At 38.5% G+C, this 19,813-nt stretch overlaps 3 protein-coding genes and 1 long non-coding RNA gene across 5 annotated transcripts; 3 read left to right on the forward strand and 1 right to left on the reverse strand.

The window, feature by feature from the left end:
- On the forward strand, positions 1–2,701 carry LOC121884346 (tumor necrosis factor ligand superfamily member 14-like). Its single transcript, XM_042393116.1, has 4 exons — positions 1–267; positions 1,073–1,106; positions 1,203–1,277; positions 1,507–2,701. The coding sequence occupies exons 1-4, from the start codon at positions 73–75 to the stop codon at positions 1,893–1,895; spliced, it is 693 nt and encodes a 230-aa protein (XP_042249050.1). The 5' UTR covers positions 1–72; the 3' UTR covers positions 1,896–2,701.
- A 1,760-nt stretch (positions 2,702–4,461) lies between these two features.
- On the forward strand, positions 4,462–9,193 carry LOC121883931 (tumor necrosis factor ligand superfamily member 14-like). The gene is made up of 3 exons (XM_042392378.1): positions 4,462–4,656; positions 8,372–8,405; positions 8,778–9,193. The coding sequence occupies exons 1-3, from the start codon at positions 4,462–4,464 to the stop codon at positions 9,191–9,193; spliced, it is 645 nt and encodes a 214-aa protein (XP_042248312.1).
- Positions 9,194–9,629: 436 nt separating this feature from the next.
- Positions 9,630–12,031, reverse strand: LOC121884349. Its single transcript, XR_006092332.1, has 3 exons — positions 11,763–12,031; positions 11,170–11,420; positions 9,630–10,013 (listed from the first exon to the last, which is right to left on the reverse strand). It is a non-coding gene; the product is annotated as an uncharacterized LOC121884349 (long non-coding RNA).
- Positions 12,032–15,774: 3,743 nt separating this feature from the next.
- LOC121884348 (tumor necrosis factor ligand superfamily member 14-like) lies at positions 15,775–19,185 on the forward strand. Of its 2 annotated transcripts, XM_042393119.1 has the most exons (5): positions 15,775–15,958; positions 16,093–16,303; positions 17,819–17,852; positions 17,949–18,020; positions 18,250–19,185. In XM_042393119.1, exons 2-5 carry the CDS (start codon positions 16,109–16,111, stop codon positions 18,636–18,638), a joined length of 690 nt encoding a protein of 229 aa, XP_042249053.1. In that variant the 5' UTR covers positions 15,775–15,958; positions 16,093–16,108; the 3' UTR covers positions 18,639–19,185. The 2 variants fall into 2 exon arrangements, with proteins under 2 accessions (XP_042249053.1, XP_042249054.1); XM_042393120.1 differs by lacking the exon at positions 15,775–15,958 and having other exon boundaries at positions 16,015–16,303.
- The last annotated feature ends 628 nt before the right edge of the window (positions 19,186–19,813 follow it).

Raw genomic sequence — 19,813 nt, forward strand, 5'->3', positions numbered from 1 at the left:
ACACTCTTTGACAACTTCTGGAGCATATTTCCATACTGATTCATTTTCAGTTACAGAAAGAGCGCTGTTGATATGGCTGAGGATGGGTATCCTTCTGTAAACTTGATGGACAGCCATGCCACCTGTCCTCCAGTACCACCCAGGCTAAGCCAGGGGCAACAGTGTGCCAGGGTGGGGCAGAAAGCGCTGTTCATCCTGGTGAGCGTGGCATTATGCGGCATGATCGTAGAGGCCTGTCTCATCCACCGTCTCTACCAAACTGAATGTGTGAGTATCAATCAGTATCAGTGCTTCTTTTTTGTTGAATTAAATTTTCTTTTGCAACCCCTTTTTACTCTCACTTTCCTCATCACCTTTAACTGCTATTCTCACTTTCAGTTTTCCTCTTTTTCTTTTTAGTAGTTTTCTCTTTCTTGTGTTCTGTCACTATTAACCCAAAACTGCTGTTTATTGATAACACCTTTAAAATTCCTTTAAACGCTAGTCTTAAATATTTATAACAGGAATTCCTCTAGTTGTCCCAGTAACATCTTATATTCATAATGTAATATTTATGTTAAAATGTAATTATTTGGAGTGAGTCAAATATGTACTAATCAAACTAAGGTAAAATCTCAAGACAAAAATAGTAAAATACAAAAATGAGTTACCTCAGTACATTAAAAAAGTTTCATGAAATAATATAAAAGCAGCACATTTCATGTAAAGGTGATTAGTGATTCAGCAAACAAAAATACTATACAAACATGGGACGGTGGAGAAAAAGAAGTGGTGTATTTCCTGTAGCATGATTGTGATCTACCTTTTATAGATTACCAAAAACACCCACCTGTCCTACTTTGCTCTGCACACAGTGTGGTCCTTACACACAATTCAGATCTTATAATGTTTGTTAAAATCTGCTCACATACAGATCATAGTTGGGTTTTTTTGTTTTTTTACTTTTTATGTCTTGTTTTCTCAACTTGCATATCCACCAATGGTGATTGCATTCACATCTGCATGTGCATGCTCACAAACAAAAAATAAACAAGCACAACTGTAAGGTGAACTGCTTTTATTTTCATTGCAGGTCACCTCAGCATCAGTCTCTAAGATCATTGCAGGTATATGTCAGCACTTTTGCACTCAATTTTAATTGATAACTACTTTCAATTACTTTATGCACATTAGAGACATGTCTTTGTCTGGTCCTCACACAGAACAAGATGCTGCTACTGCCGCTAAATTGCACAGTCCTGTTATTTCTCCTTTCAAACCACTTGCACATCTGACAGGTGAGAGCAGCACTGATGTCCAATCCAATACCATGGTGTTAAATGTATTACCAAAGCAGAAAATAAATTAAAATACATTGTCATAGCTTTTGCTTGTAAAATGAAGGCACATTCTCAAAGTGGTGGTGGTAATCATGTGGTTTATTTGTCATTTTTGAAGCCTCAAAATTTAAAAAAAAAAATCAGACTTCATATTGTCGGTGTTTTCCTCTCTCTTTCTTTCTTTCAGATGGACAAGATGTAGTTCATGCAAAAGACATTATGGCATGGAGCACAGATGCAGACCCTCCCCTCTATAAAATAGACTACAAAGACAGAAGTCTTGTCATTCAGAAGGAGGGGTATTACTATGTCTACTCCAAAGTTTCCTTCTCAGACACCGGTATATTTCATCATCGTGTTGATTTGCGTACTGTAAAGTTTACTGGGAAAAGTATTAACCTCTTGAAGTCCAGGAAATATTCCAATCATTTCAAACACCCCGAACAATCCAACAGTTACCTGGGTGGAGTGTTTCACCTCTCCAGAGATGATGCCATTTTTGTGAAAGTGAGCAACACCTCAAAAATCGTGCGACAGGACCTCTCTGAGAATGTCTTTGGTGCATATATGATATGAATATCATATTAATATTTTACCAGGAATTCTAAAAATTGGAGTAAGAATAAATAAAATTGGATAAGAAATCATATAACATCTTTTTTGAGGACTAATGGTTCTCTTTTAATGAAAAGGTAAACACAACCAGATTGGAGTGAAAACCTGGAAGTGTTAAGAAGGTCAGGACTGCTGACTCTTCAGTTTCTAAATTGTGTTTGACAGTATAACAAAATTCATTTTTTACATCAGGGACTTTTTACATGATACCTTATATACTAACTTTACACTTAATCTTTTGTGTGTTACAAACTGACATATCATGGATGGATATTTTGAAGATGACTTATACTGCTTAGTTGGATCTTCATATTTGTGCTGAGTTTAATTGCATGCATCATGTTGCAAACCAGTCTCACATCAAAATGTATAGTAGCTATGTTAGTCCACAGTGCAAAACATATTAGTTTCAGATGCTTACGTTTCTTTGGCCTATTCTTTTCTACTGGCCTGCATCCACAGTGCAAGTGGCCAGTTCCTGTCTGCAAAAACAAACCAAATGGCTGAAATTCCTTTTATACTCAGGGGAAATGCAATATTTTAGGATAGTTTCAGCACTGAAATTCCTTTTAATGACATTTCTAGTGAGAAATGTGCATTTTATTTTCATAATCTTTGTTCAGGGAATGTATATGATTTTAGGTTTGTTAGTTATTATGCAATTATTTCAGGTCTTGCCAGAAAACCGTAGGAATGCAATGTTTCCGACCGTTGCTATGGTGGTTGCTATGGACCCTGCTGTCGCTGAAACCATGTCGTTGCATGTTGTTTGAATCATTGTCTTTGCATTGTGTTGTTATTTGAGCTGTTATGTTATTTGTGTTATTTTATGTAACTGTTTGATTATGTTATTTCAATAAAAAAAACAAAAAAAACATAGAGTTTAGAGTGGAGAAATGAACTGAGTTTGAAATCCAGAATTTGAAGCTTTGCAACCAGAGGACTTGCCGCCTGTAAGTATTTTCCTCACTGTCAACGTGTCAAAGCTTTCTTTTAATGATATCATTCATCATCAACATTTATCAACACAAAAACACAAAAGTGTCCTTGATAAGTCAACAATATGATAGGTTAATGTTAGGGCCATCAGTTTTAGTTATTTCCCCTTTTTCTCTACAGCGTTGATTTGCTTCTTCTTCTTCCTGTGAAGTTAACAATTGGAAATATGGACAGCGCCATCTGCCATTGCAATCCATATTGTGGTTGGAGATGGGATTACATCTGTAGTGATAATGACTTGAAAAAACTTTAGAAATTTAAGCTCTTCTATTGAACTGTGTGCTATGAAGGAAACTTGGCTTGTACGTTCAAGACTTAGTGCTGGATGTCACAGTCACGTTCAGAGATATATATAAAAATACCTCATAAACAACGTTGCTTCTGGTTCTTCTTCTGCACATGGATTCAACAGCGGAAATACGGACAACGCCATTCTGCCACTGCAACCCACATTGTGTCGGAGGTGGGATTATACCCGTAGTGATAAGAACTACCATAGAGAATGAATTGAAAAAGCTTAGAGAGTTTAGCTCCATTCCGGTTCCTCATGCATGGGAACTTTGTATGTATGTTCAAGACATAGTGCAGGATGTCTCAGGGATGTTTTGAACGGGCAGTACAGTGCATCCGATCAACTTCATCGATCAACATGTTGCTTTGTTGACTGCATTGGTGGAATGAACAAAATGCCAGAAGAAAGAAATAAGAGTATTTATCAATACAAAAATTTGTATGTAGTTACGCAAGTAAAATGGAGGGAAAAAGAGCTGAGAGCACTGTGAAAAACATAGGAAAACCAGGAAGTCTAATGCTGAAATTGTGAAAATGTGCATTCAAATGTAGGACTAAACTGGCATTAAAAACAGACACACACAAACGCCGCCCAAGAACACCTCAATGCCCAACTTTCAAAAATATTGCTTCCAGCGCCCACTGACATTCTCTGAACGCCCCCAGGGTGGCGATACCGCCCATGTTGAGAAATGCTAGTTCAGCCAGTTAAGCTCTATTCCTGTTCCTCACGCACAGGAACTTTGTATGTATGTTAAAGGTGTAGTGCAGGATGTCTCAGGCACATTTTGAACAGGCACTGCAGTTCATCCGATGAACTTCAGCTCAATGCAGAATTGTAGTCTCCAGATATTCTGCATGTGAAGCGTTTAGGGAGCATTGTTAAATTGCAGTGTCTACTGATAGTCTGCATGAGAGGCATTTAGGGGACGGGCACAACTCTCTCTAGGTTTTGAGAAACCGTCCCCTTCCAAACAGGCCCATTTGGAACGGGCACTGCACTAGTCATTTTAATGTTTGCAGTTATCGTGTGCAGGCAGGTGCATCTCTGACAGCCTCCAAAGGGGCTTTGCTGATACATCTAAAGATTTCTATATTTGACTCTGAGCTTTGTCTGAGCCTGAACACTGTCTCTTCTATTTGTCTCTGCAACCACATTGAAGCAACACTCTTTGACAACTTCTGGAGGATATTTCGACACTGATTCATTTTTAGTTACGGAAAGAGCACTGTTGATATGGCCAAGGGTGGGTATACCTCTTTGTATGTCATGGACAACCATGCCACCCACCCTCCAGTGCCACCCAGGCTAAGCCAGGGGCGACAGCATGCCAGTGTGGGACAGACCCTACTGTTCATCCTGATGAGCGTGGCATTGTGCGGCATGACCATAGAGGCCTGTCTCATCTACCATCTCTACCAAACTGAATCTGTGAGTATCAACCTCATCTCTGAGTCTGCACCAGCCTACGATACCTTTCACAATTTCATCCTATGACTTCTTATCAACTGAGTGGGAAAGTGCTTCTTTTTTGTTTCATTAAGTCTTTTACTCTCACTTTCCTCGTTAGCTGTAACTGCTATTCTCACTTTCAGTTTTCCTTTTTTTTTTCTTTAGCAGTTTTCTCTTACTTCATTTATTTTTTCTCTTACATCGTGTGCACGAAAAATGCTTTTTTGGAATTTAATATAAATGCATACAAAATGCTATTTCGTGCGCATTTATATTAAATTCCCAGAATTTAATTAGTTTGTGCGCACAAGATATAATTCATTCACACATTTTAATTAATTAAATACAAATTAATACATTTGTACATTTGTCTTCCAAAAGGAATTATATTATATATCAAAATGTTATGGAGACATTAAAGCCAGTGGTAAATCACCAAAGAGCTGCACAGATCAGTTCATAAGATCATCCCCTCCCCACCCGGCTCCTAGCACCTGAGATGACTGGCTGGTCTCAGGCCAGCAGCTCCTCACATCTCTGAGAACGTCGAAGCAGATTTACAAACAGGCGTTATTTGGATAATCTGATCACATATTGGGAATCTACATGGTTACTTTCGTTCTCTGGATGGATGAGACCAAAATCGAACTTTTTGGCTTGAATGAGAAGCGTTCTGTTTGGCGATGAGCAAACACTGCATTCCAGTATAAGAACCTTATCCTGTCTGTGAAACATGGTGGTGGTAGTATCATGGTTTGGGCTGCTTTGCTGCCTCTGAACCAGGACAGCTTGCAGTCATTGAAGGAGCTATGAGTTCTGAGTTGTACCAGCACATTCTACAGGAAAATGTCAAGGTATCTGTCTGCAGTAAGACAACGACACTAAACGACAAGTCGTTCTACCAAAGAGTGGTTAAAGCAGAAGAAAGATAATGTTTTGGAATGGCTGAGTCAAAGTCTTGACCTTAATCCTAAAGAAATGCTGTGGAAACCTGAGGCATGTAGTTCATGCAAAGAACCCCACAACATCCCTGAGTTGAGACTGTTCTGTAAGGACACATGGGCTAAAATTCCTCCAAGCTGATGTGCAGGGCTGATAAACAGTTACCGGAAACGTTTGGTTTAAGTTATTGCTGCAAAAGGGGGTCACACCAGTTACTGAAAGCAAGGGTTCATATATTTTTGCCACCCACAAATGTGTAAGATAAGATAATTTTCCTCAATAAATAAATGAAAAAGATGAAAACAATGATTTTTTTTGTCTCATTTGTTTAACTGGATTCACTTTGTTTAGTTTTAGGACTTGTGTAAATATCTGATCATGTTTTAGGTCATATTTATGCAGAAATACAGAAAATTCTAAAGGGTTCACAAACTTTCAAACAACACTGTATATATTTTTTTGCCCCTGTCCCCTTAGGGGCTCCATATGATGGCATTATGGTGTGACTTCTAAAAAATTATTTTTAATATTGGGAGACAAAAGCAGGCCCACACTCACTCTTTACACTCACACGAATGTGTGAGATCTTGCTCAGGTTTAGTGAGACAGAGGCGTCAGTGAATAAAAGTACTTTCGTGACAGAAACAAAACTGACGTTTACCACATCATATGAATGATTGTTTTTCTCCAAAAACTGCTTACAGGGAAAGAAATTCACTATTATGGGGAAGAAAGTGGAGTAGAGAAAGAGAAGTACATTAAAGTCCAACCTACTTACACAAAATTCGACTGACATATTCTCACTTTCAGTTTTCCTTTTTTTCTCTTTAGCAGTTTTCTCTTACTTCATTTACTTCATTTATTTTTTCTCTTACATCGTGTGCACGAAAAATGCTTTTTTGGACTTTAATATAAATGCATACGAAATAGCATTTCGTATGCATTTATATTAAATTCCCAGATTTTAATTAGTTTGTGCGCACAAGATATAATTCATTCACACATTTTAATTAATTAAATACAAATTAATACATTTGTACATTTATCATTGGATAATCTGATCACATATCGGGAATCTACATGGTTACTTTCTCACCTGAAAAGGTATTAAACCTTAATGTGCAGCAGGTGAACTGCACTTCATGGTCTGGGGAGAAAGGCATTTCAATGAAAAAATGTGCCCTATATGGTGCACTATAAAAACATTGTGAAGTAGGGGTCCATTGAATGTATCAGGGGCCCTTAATATATTTTTGCCCCTGCCCCTGAGACAGCCTGAGTCCACCACTGAATATAAATACAGTGCTGCTTGAAAGTTTGTGAACACTTTAGAATTTGCTCTATTTCTGCATAAATATGACCTAAAACATGATTAGATTTCCACTCAAGTCCTAAAACTAGATAAAGAGACATCAGTTAAACAAATGAGACCAAAACTTTACACTTGTTCATTTATTTATTGAGGAAAATGATCCAATGTTACCTGTTTGTGCCTGGCAAAAGTATGTGAACACCTAAGATTACCAATTCATTAGAAGGGGAAATTAGAGTTGGGTGTTGCAATTAATGGGATGACAATCAAGTGTGAGTCTGTGAGGCCCTGCCTTATTTAAAGAGGATAGATCTGGGTCTTCACTGTCAAACTCTGAGCTTCACAACACAGGTTTGTGGAAGTGTGTCATGGCTCAAACAAAGGAGATTTCTGAGGACAAAGAAGAGTTGTTGATGCTCACCAAGCTGGAAAGGGTTACAAGACCATTTCTGAAGAGTTTGGACTCCACCAGTCGGCTGTCAGACAGATCATATACAAATTGAAGACATCCAACACCATTGTTGAAAAAGATGAAAACAATGATTTTTTTGGTCTCATTTGTTTAATTGGATTCACTTTGTTTAGTTTTAGGACTTGTGTAAATATCTGATCATGTTTTAGGTCATATTTATGCAGAAATACAGAAAATTCTAAAGGGTTCACAAACTTTCAAACAACACTGTATATATTTTTTTGCCCATGTCCCCTTAGGGGCTCCATATGATGGCATTATGGTGTGACTTCTAAAAAACTATTTTTAATATTGGGAGACAAAAGCAGGCCCACACTCACTCCTCTTTACACTCACACGAATGTGTGAGATCTTGTTCAGGTTTAGTGAGACAGAGGCATCAGTGAATAAAAGTACTCGTGACAGAAACAAAACTGACATTTACTACATCATATGAGTGATTGTTTTTCTCCAAAAACTGCTGACAGGGAAAGAAATTCACTATTATGGGGAAGAAAGTGGAGTAGAGACCGAGAAGTACATTAAAGTCCAGCCTATTTACACAGAACTCCACTGACATCCCCAGGGGGGCAGGGGCAAGACTTGATGTTCCATGATGATGGATGGTCAGATGCTTTCACTGCATATCTGACTCAGTTTCCTGTCCTTGTGTGGTGTTCTGCGTGATGGCAGCAGTCACGGGGTGTACCTACCTTTTACAGATTACCAAAAGCACAGACCTGTCCTACTTGCTCTGCACACAGTGGTCCTTACAAACATAAAATCTGCTCACATGCAGATCATAGTTTTTTTTTTTTTGTTTTGTCTTTTTAATTTAAGCTTTTTTCATCTTATTTTCTCAACTTGCATATCCACCAATGGTGATTGCATCTGCATCTGCATCTGCATCTGCATCTGCATCTGCGTGCTCACAAACAAAAAATAAACAAGCACAACTGTGAGGTGAACTGTTTTTATTTCCATTGCAGGTCACCTTAGCGTCATCCTCTAAGATCATCACAGGTATGTGTCAGCACTTTTGCACTTTAATTTATATTCAATTTTAATTGATAAATACTTTCAATTACTTTATGCACATTAGAGACATGTTTATGTCTGGTCCACACACAGAACAAAAAATTACACAGTCCTGTTATTTCTCCTTCTAAACCGGTTGCACATCTGACAGGTGAGGGCAGCACTGATATCCCATCCAATACCATACTGTTAAATGTATTACCAAAGCAGAAAATAAGTCAAAATTGTCATATTTTTTGCTTGTAAAAATGAAGGCACATTCTCAAAGTGCAGGGAGGGTAATCATGTGGTATATTTGTCATTTTTGAAGCCTCAAAAATAAAAAAAATATTATACTTCATGTTGTCAGTGTTGTTTTCTCTCTTTCTTTCTTTCCAGATGGACAAGATGTAGTTCATGCAAAAGACATTATGGCATGGAGCACAGATGCAGACCCTCTCCTCTATGAAATGGACTACAAAGACAGAAGTCTTGTCATTCAGAAGGAGGGGTATTACTATGTCTACTCCAAAGTTTCCTTCTCAGACAACGATGTATTTCATCATCTTGTTGATTTGCGTACTGAAAAGTTTACTGGGAAAAGTATTAACCTCTTGAAGTCCAGGAAATATTCCAATCTTTCCAAGCATTCCTCTTACAAACAATCCAACAGTTACTTGGGTGGAGTGTTTCACCTCTCCAAAGGTGATGCCATTTTTGTGAAAGTGAGCAACACCTCAAAAATTGTGCAACAGAAACCGTCTGATAATGTCTTTGGTGCATATATGATATGAATATCATATTAATGTTTCACCAGGAATCCTAAAAATTGGAGTAAGAATAATAAAATTGGATAAGAAATCATATGGCATCCTTTTTTGAAGACTAATGGTTCTCTTTGTAATGAAAATGCATATTCACAACCAGATTAGAGTGAAAACCTGGAAGTGTTAAGAAAGTCAGGACTGCTGACTCTTCAATTTCTAAATTGTGTTTGACAGTATAACAAAAGTAATTTTTTACATCAGAGACTTTTTATATGCTACCTTATATACTCACTTTACACTTAATCTTCTGTATTTTACGAAATGACACATCATGGATGGATATTTTGAAGATAACTTTGATATACTGCTTAGTTAGATCTTTATATTTGTGCTGAGTTTAATCATATGCATCATGTTCATGTTAAAAACACACACAAGCTGTATCCTTATACATTTATTTATATCTGAATAATACAACCGCTTTCATTACACTCTCTATGTGCAATAATGCACGCAAAAGAATGAAATAAACAGCTCATGATTTAGATGTGGTTGTTGTTTGTTGGTTTTCTCAAGTGAAATGAACTCCTCTATGCATTTCCTGTTGCGTCAGGTGAGACGACACTGGAGCCTTTGCAGAGTGGTGTCAGTATCAGTATCAGTAGCAGCGAAAGTTTCATCCACCTGATGCAACAACATCACACATACAGTAGAGAAGGTATTTTTTAAATACAATGACAAATAACAATAAAGTTTCAGTGTAAACCATTCTCCTAACGTCAGAGGCCAGCCGGTATCCACTGGGTGAAAGGGCAAAACCAACATCTAGACCTGAACCAGCTATCACCTGTAAAAGAAACACGGGGATAGAGTTCAGTATGCATGTACAGACTCTAAGTAACACTTATTCAGCACTCACTCACATTTCCAAAGTTATCTTCACATTTTTATTCCAGCATGCAGCTCACAGTTCAAGAACTCATTAGACTATCTGGGCAATGGCTATTTGACATTCAAATTTAAATCCTGATAGTACATTGAGCTACAACCTACCTCACATATTACCCCACAGTGATAGTAATGGGACAGTCTGTGTATCTGTATCTGAAATTCTCTCTGTCAAAAGATGGGTTCAGACACAGTTCAGCAGCCCTGTTAAGGATGCAGTAACTTTCTCAAGGTTTATTTATTTATTTTATCATATCAAGCCTCTGTGTGAGAGGTTCAATGCAAGAAGAATTTCAATCCTCTGGACCAAGGTCAGTCATTAGATCCAACCATGAGCCAGTTTTTTTCAGCATGGTCTATTGGGGGGGGCTGGTGTACAGGCAGTGAAAACACAGCCTAAAAAGTTATGTTTGTTTAAAACTGTTTTAGGGTTGTATATGAGGGCAGATGTCATCATTTCCATTAGTAAATGAGGGCTAATAGAGTTACAGCAGCTTATTTTGATACTCATTTGACAAAAATAACTCTTCTTCTGTTATAGCACAGGGAAATGAATGTGGTTATCCACCCACAGTAAACAGTGGCCTGCTTCATTTATGGTTAAAGCAAGAGGAATAAGTGCTTTTTATTGACACAAATCTCTTCTGATCAGATATTTTTTTGTTCAAATTATGTCCTGTGTTATGCATCTTGTAAATTTATAAGATGTTATGAGGTCACTATAGGGTATTTATTGGGATTTGCATGAGCTTTGTGTTAACATTGTTATCTACTGTAGATTTATGAAGAGTCAAGTAAATGATCTGCTGAAATCTATAAAAGGGAAAACTTCAGCTTCTGTTAAGGGGCCAAATATTTTTGTTGGAGGGCCAGATTTGGCCCACAGGTCGCTATTTTTGTGTACCCATGTTCTATCTCACACAGGCTAAGCCCTTTACTGGACTCTATGGGTAATACTCTCACTCTCCAATCACATGCGGGCAGTCGCTCACTGAAATCTACACGTATGTAGCTAGCCAATCCGGCTATATAAGCAGTGTCTCACTGGCACTCACCATTTCTTTATTCCCTCAGCGACGGCGAAGCAGCTCACTGATCTCTCTGCTCCAGGGATGAAATTACTGGTACTTGTTCGTTCCTGCCCATCATGCCCCGTTCTCATCGCTACCGCCGCTGGGCATCACTTCTGCTTCACCTGGTATCCTTCTTGAGAGTGCAGGGCCACATGGAAACAGGCTGTCCCGACTCAATTGGGTGGGCAGCGGTGAGAAAGCCGCAGCCTCTGCTGGCTCAGGACAGAGAAATGCTGGAATATTTCAAAAAAATATTCAGTGAGTGATTGCGTGCGTGTGATTGGAGAGGAGCTCTGCCTGTTTTATAGAATTAGGGTTACAAATTCATAACCTTTGTTCCAGACAACCCTGTCTTTGTCAGACAAACACAAATGATTCAGACTGTTTAAATGTATACATGATCTGCTGCTTTTTTTGTGGGCTGCAATATTCTCAAAATGTTGTGTCAGAAAGTACAGTTATGCATATAGTTCCACATCAGGAAGCAGCCTTTGGCCTACAGAGCAGTGGAGCTGTATTTGTTATTGTTTGTTGAGTAAAGCTTTGGAACAAGGCAGCCAATTGATGAATGAGACCTCCGTGCAGCAGCCTCGAAGCATCATGAGTCAACTGTTCCAGGAAAATCTCCTCTCTGACTCAACACACAGTGACGTGTCACAGCAGAGCAGCCAGGACTGATATTACATTAACATAGTCCTGATAACTGTGATGTGATGTTAGAAGGTGAAACAAGGTGTCAGGTTGGGGAAGCAGGAGTGGCCCAAACACAGAGGCCGGAATGCAGATATGATGAAAAAATCTCCTTTAATCGTGGATGGTCATGAACAGGCGAACAGAACTAGCAGACAAAACAAAACGAATGATCCAACAAAGACTCAATTCAAAACCAGACCTTAAATACAGACTAAACTAATCAGGGAATGGGGAACAGGTGACGAGACACAAGGGCAGGCTGGGAGTGATTGGCTGAGGAAACACAGGAAGCAGGGCAGGGCTGATGAGACTGATACAGGGCAGGTGTGGGGAAGACACAGAGCAGAGCAGGGCCAATGAGGGTGAAGCAGGGCAGGTGAGGAGGAGTACATGAACACACAAGGGACACACAGTAACAAAACCAAAACCCAGAAAATACAATACTCTAAATACAACCCACACCAACCTGTCCAAGAACCATCATGAACCTAAACTAAAGTATACAACACACCAGGCTAAACAACAAAAGGCAGTCCAAACCCACCACCCAAATATAACAAGAAAACCCATATGACCAGAAGGACTAAACAGAAGTGCAAACCCCAAAGAACACAAGAACATAAAAAGACCAAAAAACACACAAAGTCCAGGCAGGGTGTGACACAAGGTCACAACCATAAAATGACTGAGTTCAATAACACATTATGAGAGACTTGAGAACAGGTGTGCTTGGAATTTCAGGCTAGCTATATTTAGTGGTATTTTACTTTAAAGTACAGAACTGGCAAAAATATTTACTTATATTTTGATTATTGTACTGATTTAAAATGAATTTCGGTGGCCAACATATATTTTGGATGTACAGTCATCATCTTGTAAATGTATGTTTGTGATAGACCTTTAAAATGCATTTTTGCAGTTTGGATCATTTTTGTTTTTCTACCTGTTACACAGGACAGGTGTGTTCTGCAACAACAGCAGTAGTGGATTTCTTATTTCTCTGCATGCAAGTCCAAAGCCTTGTCACTTGTTCTTCAGTTAGACATTATTCACAGACTTTCATAAAGCTGTACAAAACTAAACACAACATTACACTGTCACTGTACCAGACAGACAGGAGAGAAAACTGTATTTACCTGGTATGCAACTTACATTCTGTCGTTATTCACGGTGGTTTGATAAAAACACTCTGTGCTGCCAGCAGGTAACAGAAATGTAAATTCCATGTCCTGGTGTGGCCCCAAAGCCAAAGTCAAGCCTACAGTCAGAGTAAACCATGCCAGCAAAAAGGGCTGTGCAGAAAAATTCATTATCCTCTGGTTGCAGTGCATACTTCATTTATTCCACACGTTCTTCTATGTCATACATGCACAATAAAGCAATTTCACTGTATATCTGCAATGGCTTACTCTCATACTCCGATGGCTGGAGAATAGCCTGATAATTGGTTCCTTGATTAAAGCTGAATGTGTGGATCCACTCTCTGTGTCGACCAATAGCGCTGAGCAGTCTGAACTGCAGTCTCATGCAAAAGTGAGGTGTGGTGACAAGGTGCAATATACACCAATTGTGTAATGTGTGTACAACTGGAGTATAGGCCTGTAAGTCCAGTTAGATCCTATAGGGGGAGCTGTGGGTAAAAGCACAGAAAAGGGGCCTTGAAACAAATATGTTAACATTTTTATTTAAAAAAAAGAACCCACGGTAACACTTAAGAATAAGGGTACAATGCTTAACTAATAGCTACTACATGATTTATGATGATTTAATGAATAAATTAATGCAGGATGTGTCATGAATTCTTGTAGTTCACTTTTATGAAATGATAAAGTCACTATGAGTTTATGTGATTAGTGACTTGGATCATACCGACAGGTGACAAATCAAAGGAAAAACCAAATAAAGTGTCTTAGTAAGGTGTTGGGCAGCCATGTGCCACCAGACCAGCTTCAATGTGCCTTAGCATTGATTCTACAAGTCTCTGAACTCTACTGGAGGGATGAACACCATTCTTCCAAAAGATATTCCCTCATTCGGTGTTTTGATGATGGTGGTGGAGAGCGCTGTCCAAAATCTCCTATATATGTTCAATTGGGTTGAGGTCTGGTGACTGCGAAGGCCATAGCATATGATTCACATCATTTGCACACTCATCAAACCATTCAATGACCTATGGATAGGGGCATTGTCATCCTGGGAGAGACCACTCCCATCAGGATAGAAATGTTTCATCATAGGATAAAGATGATCACTTAGAACAACTTTGTATTGATTTGCAGTGACCCTTCCCTCTAAGAGGTCAAAATGCCCCCCACAGCATAACAGAACCACTGGATCCCTCACTGTAGGAGTCAAGCATTCAGACCTGTACTGGTTTTATCTTTAATTTATCACTTGTCTGTACTTGGATCACTTGAATTCACTTAAGTCATACCTTAATAATATACCACCAAATTAGGCATCTTCAGGTTGCAGCTTGACCAAATAGATCCTTGTGGGCTTAATGTCACATTTGCAGGCTAGTGGTTGGAAGGTGAGTTTTATGAGTTGAGGTGAGTTTTTAAACCGGAAACATCTAGCAGGGACATATTGACTAATCATATGAGAATGAACAGACATGTTTAGACTTGTCAGCAGTTTACAATGTACTGAAGTGAGAAAGAAATACAATTGTGTCATATTAACATTGTGTCGGGAATCAGATGACTTGTCAGCATTACTAGAACTGTTTCTGTAGGCAGCAACATGGAGATGTTTGCATCTGGCTTCCAGTTAGATATTTCATATTTCTATGAGAAAAAGTGCTGTTCTGCTTTCAGAGAAGCTGTTCAAATGCCCCTAGATTCAACTAGATTCATGTATGAAGCAACTGAGAAGTAACAATCATTGATTAATGATCCATCAATTGTTAACTAATTAGATATAAACTCATAGTGACATTATCATCTCTTAATAATGAATTACAGGAATACATTATGCATTAAATCATCATGGAACATGCATAAAGTCTGCATTAAGCACGTGTTTTGCACCGTTATTATATTACCAGAAACTCCTATCACTTGTAATCTCATATCTGTATCTGTATCTTTTTGTTATGAATACAGCCCAGCAAATTAAATTATTATCTTGATCCCATGATTTACTCATTTCCTGATAACAAAACCCTCAGTAACTGATAATGTTTGTGAGAATTGCTAGGACAGTATCGGTGACAGGGTTTAACTATCTAAATTATGTAATACTTAGTTTATCTTTGCAGGAAAAATCTACTGGAAAGTCAGAAGTCAACAACAGAGCAACAGCCCTCCTTAGTACGCCGCCCTGCTGCTTGGAGGTCTAATTTTCTACCATCACATCATGCTTCTCAGGTTTTCAGTTCAGTATATTCAGCCTTAGGCCCTTTTACCCCTGATCCGGTCCTACCCTACAATCATGCTGTCACAACTCATTCATCATTCATGTTAGTATTTGAACATAAAGTATTTTGAAATAACTTATTTTTTTCCATGTTCACTTCCATCTATCACACAAACACACTATTGATTTCAGAGGTGAATATACTCTCTTGAATATTTTTCTAAAAATGTGATTGTGATCTGATCCAGAGTAATATGTATAGTATTTACACCCTCAATTCATTTAACAAACTGAAGGAGCATACATTATTCTAAACAAACCACTTACTCTCACCGTACCATGGTGGTGGTGCACTTGTTGGTGTCAGACCATGAGACAAGCCGCTAAGCAAGAACATGAGAGAGAGGAAGTGTGAATGGATATTTCAACATTGCTTTTACAATGACGTGGGAGGGCGTGAAGGGGAGGTTAAATGCATTGTGCTCACCCACTTGGTAATTGTTGTCTTTTACCTTGAGGCTTTGTAACTGATGGTCAGGTTCTGTAGCTGCACCAGAAAAATTTGTATCAACTACAGCATCATTTTAATGTTTGCAGTTATCGTATGCAGGCAAGTGCATCTCTGACAGCCTCCAAAGGGGCTTTACTGATGCATCTCAGGATTTCTATATCTGACTCTGAGCTTTGTATGCGCCATCTCCACTTGAACCAACCACAAGTAAGCCCACCCATTTCGCTTTTTCACACCGTCTGTCACACTGTCTCTTCTGTTCATCTCTGTGGCCCCATTGAAGCGACGCTCTTTGACAACTTCTAGAGGATATTTCCACACTAATTCATTTTCAATTACAGAAAGAGGACTGTTGATATGGCCGAGGGTGGGCATCCCTCTGTGTACGTGGTGGACAGCCATGCCACCTTCCCTCCAGTGCCACCCAGACTAAGCCAGGGGCGACGGCGGGCCGGTGTGGGACAAACCCTGCTCTTCATCCTGATGAGCGTGGCATTGTGCGGCATGACCATAGAGGCCTGTCTCATCTACCGTCTCTACCAAACTGAATCTGTGAGTATCAACCTCATCTCTGAGTCTGCACCAGCCTACGATACCTTTCACAATTTCATCCTATGACTTCTTATCAACTGAGTGGCAAAGCGCTTCTTTTTTGTTTCATTAAAGTTTCCTTTGAAACCCTTTTTACTCTCACTTTCCTCGTTAGCTTTAACTGCTATTCTCACTTTCAGTTTTCCTCCTCTTCTTTTTAGCAGTTTTGTCTTACTTGTGTTCTGTCATGCTTAACCCAAAACTGCTGTTTTTGTTGATAACACCTTTAAAATTCCTTTAAACACTACTCTTAAGTATTTATAAAGGGAATTTCTCTAGTTTTCTCAGTAAGATCTTTGATTTCCTTTAAACACCCGAGTCTTATATTCATAATGTAATATTTATGTTGAAATGTAATTACTTGTGAGGTGAGTGAAATATGTACTAGTGAGTGAAATATGTACTAATCAAACTAAGGTAAAATCTCAAGACCAAAATCGTAAAATACAAAAATGAGTGACCTCAGTACATAAAAAAGCTTCATGAAATATTATAAAAGCAACACATTTCATGTAAAGGTGACTAGAAAGTTACTTAAGACCTGTAAAATTTCACGATTGTGAGTTTTATGAGTGAAATATACAATACGAGGTAGATATGCAAGTGAAACTACATTCTTAGGGTTAGGGTTACATTTCACAGTGTCACACACTACTCATGGAAAACTTGCTGTCATAGCTGTATTACCAAAGTGGAAAGTGAGGAGTCAATTTGTGATTTTCCCATAGTGTTATGATGGAGTTATGGTGTGACGTTTAAAAAACAATTTCATTTGCATGTCAGGAGACAAAAACAGGCCCACACTCACTCCTCTTTATACTCACACTAATGTGTGAGATCCTGTGCAGGTTTAGTGAAGCAGAGGCATCGGTGAATAAAAGTACCCTCGTGACAAAAATAAAACTGACATTTACTACATCATATGAATGATGACAGCGAAGGAAAATAGAAAGTAGAAGTAGAAAGAAATTAGTATTGACAGAGAAGTACATTAAAGTCCGGCCCATTTACACAGAACTCCACTGACGTCCAGGGGGGCAGGGGCAAAACTTGGTGTTCCATGATGATGGATGGTCAGATGCTTTCACTACATATCTAACTCAGTTTCCTGTCCTTGTGTGGTGTTCTACATGTAGGCAGCAGTCACGGGGTTGGGAGGAGGGGGGGTTCAGCGAAAAAAAACACTGTATAAACAGGGGACAGTGGAGGAAAGGAAGTGGTCTATTTCCTGTAGCATGATTGTGATCTACCTTTTACAGATTACCAAAAGCACAGACCTGTCCTACTTTGCTCTGCACACAGTGTGGTCCTTACACACAATTCAGATCTTGTAATGTGTAATGTGCTTTTTTCATCTTATTTTCTCAACGTGCATATGCACCAATGGTGATTGCATTCACATCTGCATGTGCATGCTCACAAACAAAAAATAAACAAGCACAACTGCGAGGTAAACTGTTTTTATTTTCATTGCAGGTCACCTCAGCATCAGTCTCTAAGATCATTGCAGGTATATGTCAGCACTTTTGCACTCAATTTTAATTGATAACTACTTTCAATTACTTTATGCACATTAAAGACATGTCTATGTCTGGTCCTCACACAGAACAAAATGCTACTGCCGCTAAATTGCACAGTCCTGTTATTTCTCCTTCCAAACCGGTTGCACATCTGACAGGTGAGAGAAGCACTGATAACCCATCCAATACCATGGTGTTAAATGTATTACCAAAGCAGAAAATAGATTAAAATACACTGTTGTAGCTTTTGCTTTTAAAATGAAGGCACATTCTCAAAGTGCAGGGAAGGTAATCATGTTGTATATTTGTCATTTTTGAAGCCTCAAAATTAACAAAAATATTATACTTCATATTGTCAGTGTTTTCTTCTCTCTTTCTTTCTTTCAGATGGGCAAGATGTAGTTCATGCAAAAGACATTATGGCATGGAGCACAGATGCAGACCCTCTCCTCTATAAAATAGACTACAAAGACAGAAGTCTTGTCATTCAGAAGGAGGGGTATTACTATGTCTACTCCAAAGTTTCCTTCACAGACAAAGATAAATTTCATCATCGTGTTGATTTGCGTACTGAAAAGTTTACTGGGAAAAGTATTAACCTCTTGAAGTCCAGAAAATATTCCAATCATTTCAAACATCCCGAACAATCCAACAGTTACCTGGGTGGAGTGTTTCACCTCTCCAAAGGTGATGCCATTTTTGTGAAAGTGAGCAACACCTCAAAAATTGTGCGACAGGACCCCTCTGAGAATGTCTTTGGTGCATATATGATATGAATATCATATTAATATTTCACCAGGAATTCTAAAAACCGGAGTAAGTGTAAATAAAATCAGATAAGAAATCATATAGCATACTTTTTTGAGGACTAATGGTTCTCTTTGTAATGAAAAGGCAGATTCACAACCAATTTGGAGTGAAAACCTGGAAGTGTTAAGAGGGTCAGGACTGCTGACTTTTCAATTTGTATATTATGTTTGACAGTGTAACAAAATCCATTTTTTACATCACAGACTTTTTATATGCTACCTTATATACTCACCTTACACTTAATATTTTGTATATTACGAAATGACACAACATAGATGGATATTTTGAAGATAACTTTTATATACACTGCTTAGTTAGATCTTCATATGCATCATGTTCATGTTAAAATTTTTAAAAAACATACAAGCTGTATCCTTATATATTTCTTCTCATTCTTTCTGTAACATGTACTGTACACTATTTATTTATGTGTGAATAATACAATTGCTTTTAATTCTGCTGTCTATGTGCAATAATGCACGCAAAAGAATGAAATAAACAGCTAATGATTTAGATGTGGTTGTTGTTTGTTGGTTTTCTCAAGTGAAATGAAATTCTCTATGCACTTCCTGCTGCATCAAGCAAGACCACACTGGAGACTTTGCAGAGTGGTCTCAGTAGCAATAGCAGCGAATGTTTCACCCCCTCACTGCAACCACACGACACACACAGTAGAGAAGGTAATTTTTAAATACCGCAATGACACATAGCAATAAATCGTTGATATGTCAACCACCTATGTTGATGCTGTAATACTGGCCTCAAAGTACAGTACATCAGTTTAACTTTTACCACAAATGAGCTTCTCTTGAGGGTTTGGAAGGACAGCATGTGTAATATGTTTATTCCGCACATTCACATTGGCATACATATTTGCTGTGATGCCATACTGTACGTGTAGATGATCATTATCAATCCATCACCATGGTGACAAGCATGCTAACATGACCTATATAAGTAAAAAAAACCGTATCACGTTTTTTTTTTCTTTTTTGTTTCTCTGATGCAATAATTGTTACGCTTTCCCTTCATCTGAGTCTATTCGAAGAAGCAGCTCTTGAAAACACCCACAGAGTTGTATATTTGTAAACTGAGGAGGAAGTGGTAGTGGGTTAAGCTGGGGTGGGGGGGGGGAGGAGGG

Source organism: Thunnus maccoyii, chromosome 18 (genome assembly GCF_910596095.1).
Source record: "Thunnus maccoyii chromosome 18, fThuMac1.1, whole genome shotgun sequence".
Classification (NCBI taxonomy): domain Eukaryota; kingdom Metazoa; phylum Chordata; class Actinopteri; order Scombriformes; family Scombridae; genus Thunnus; species Thunnus maccoyii.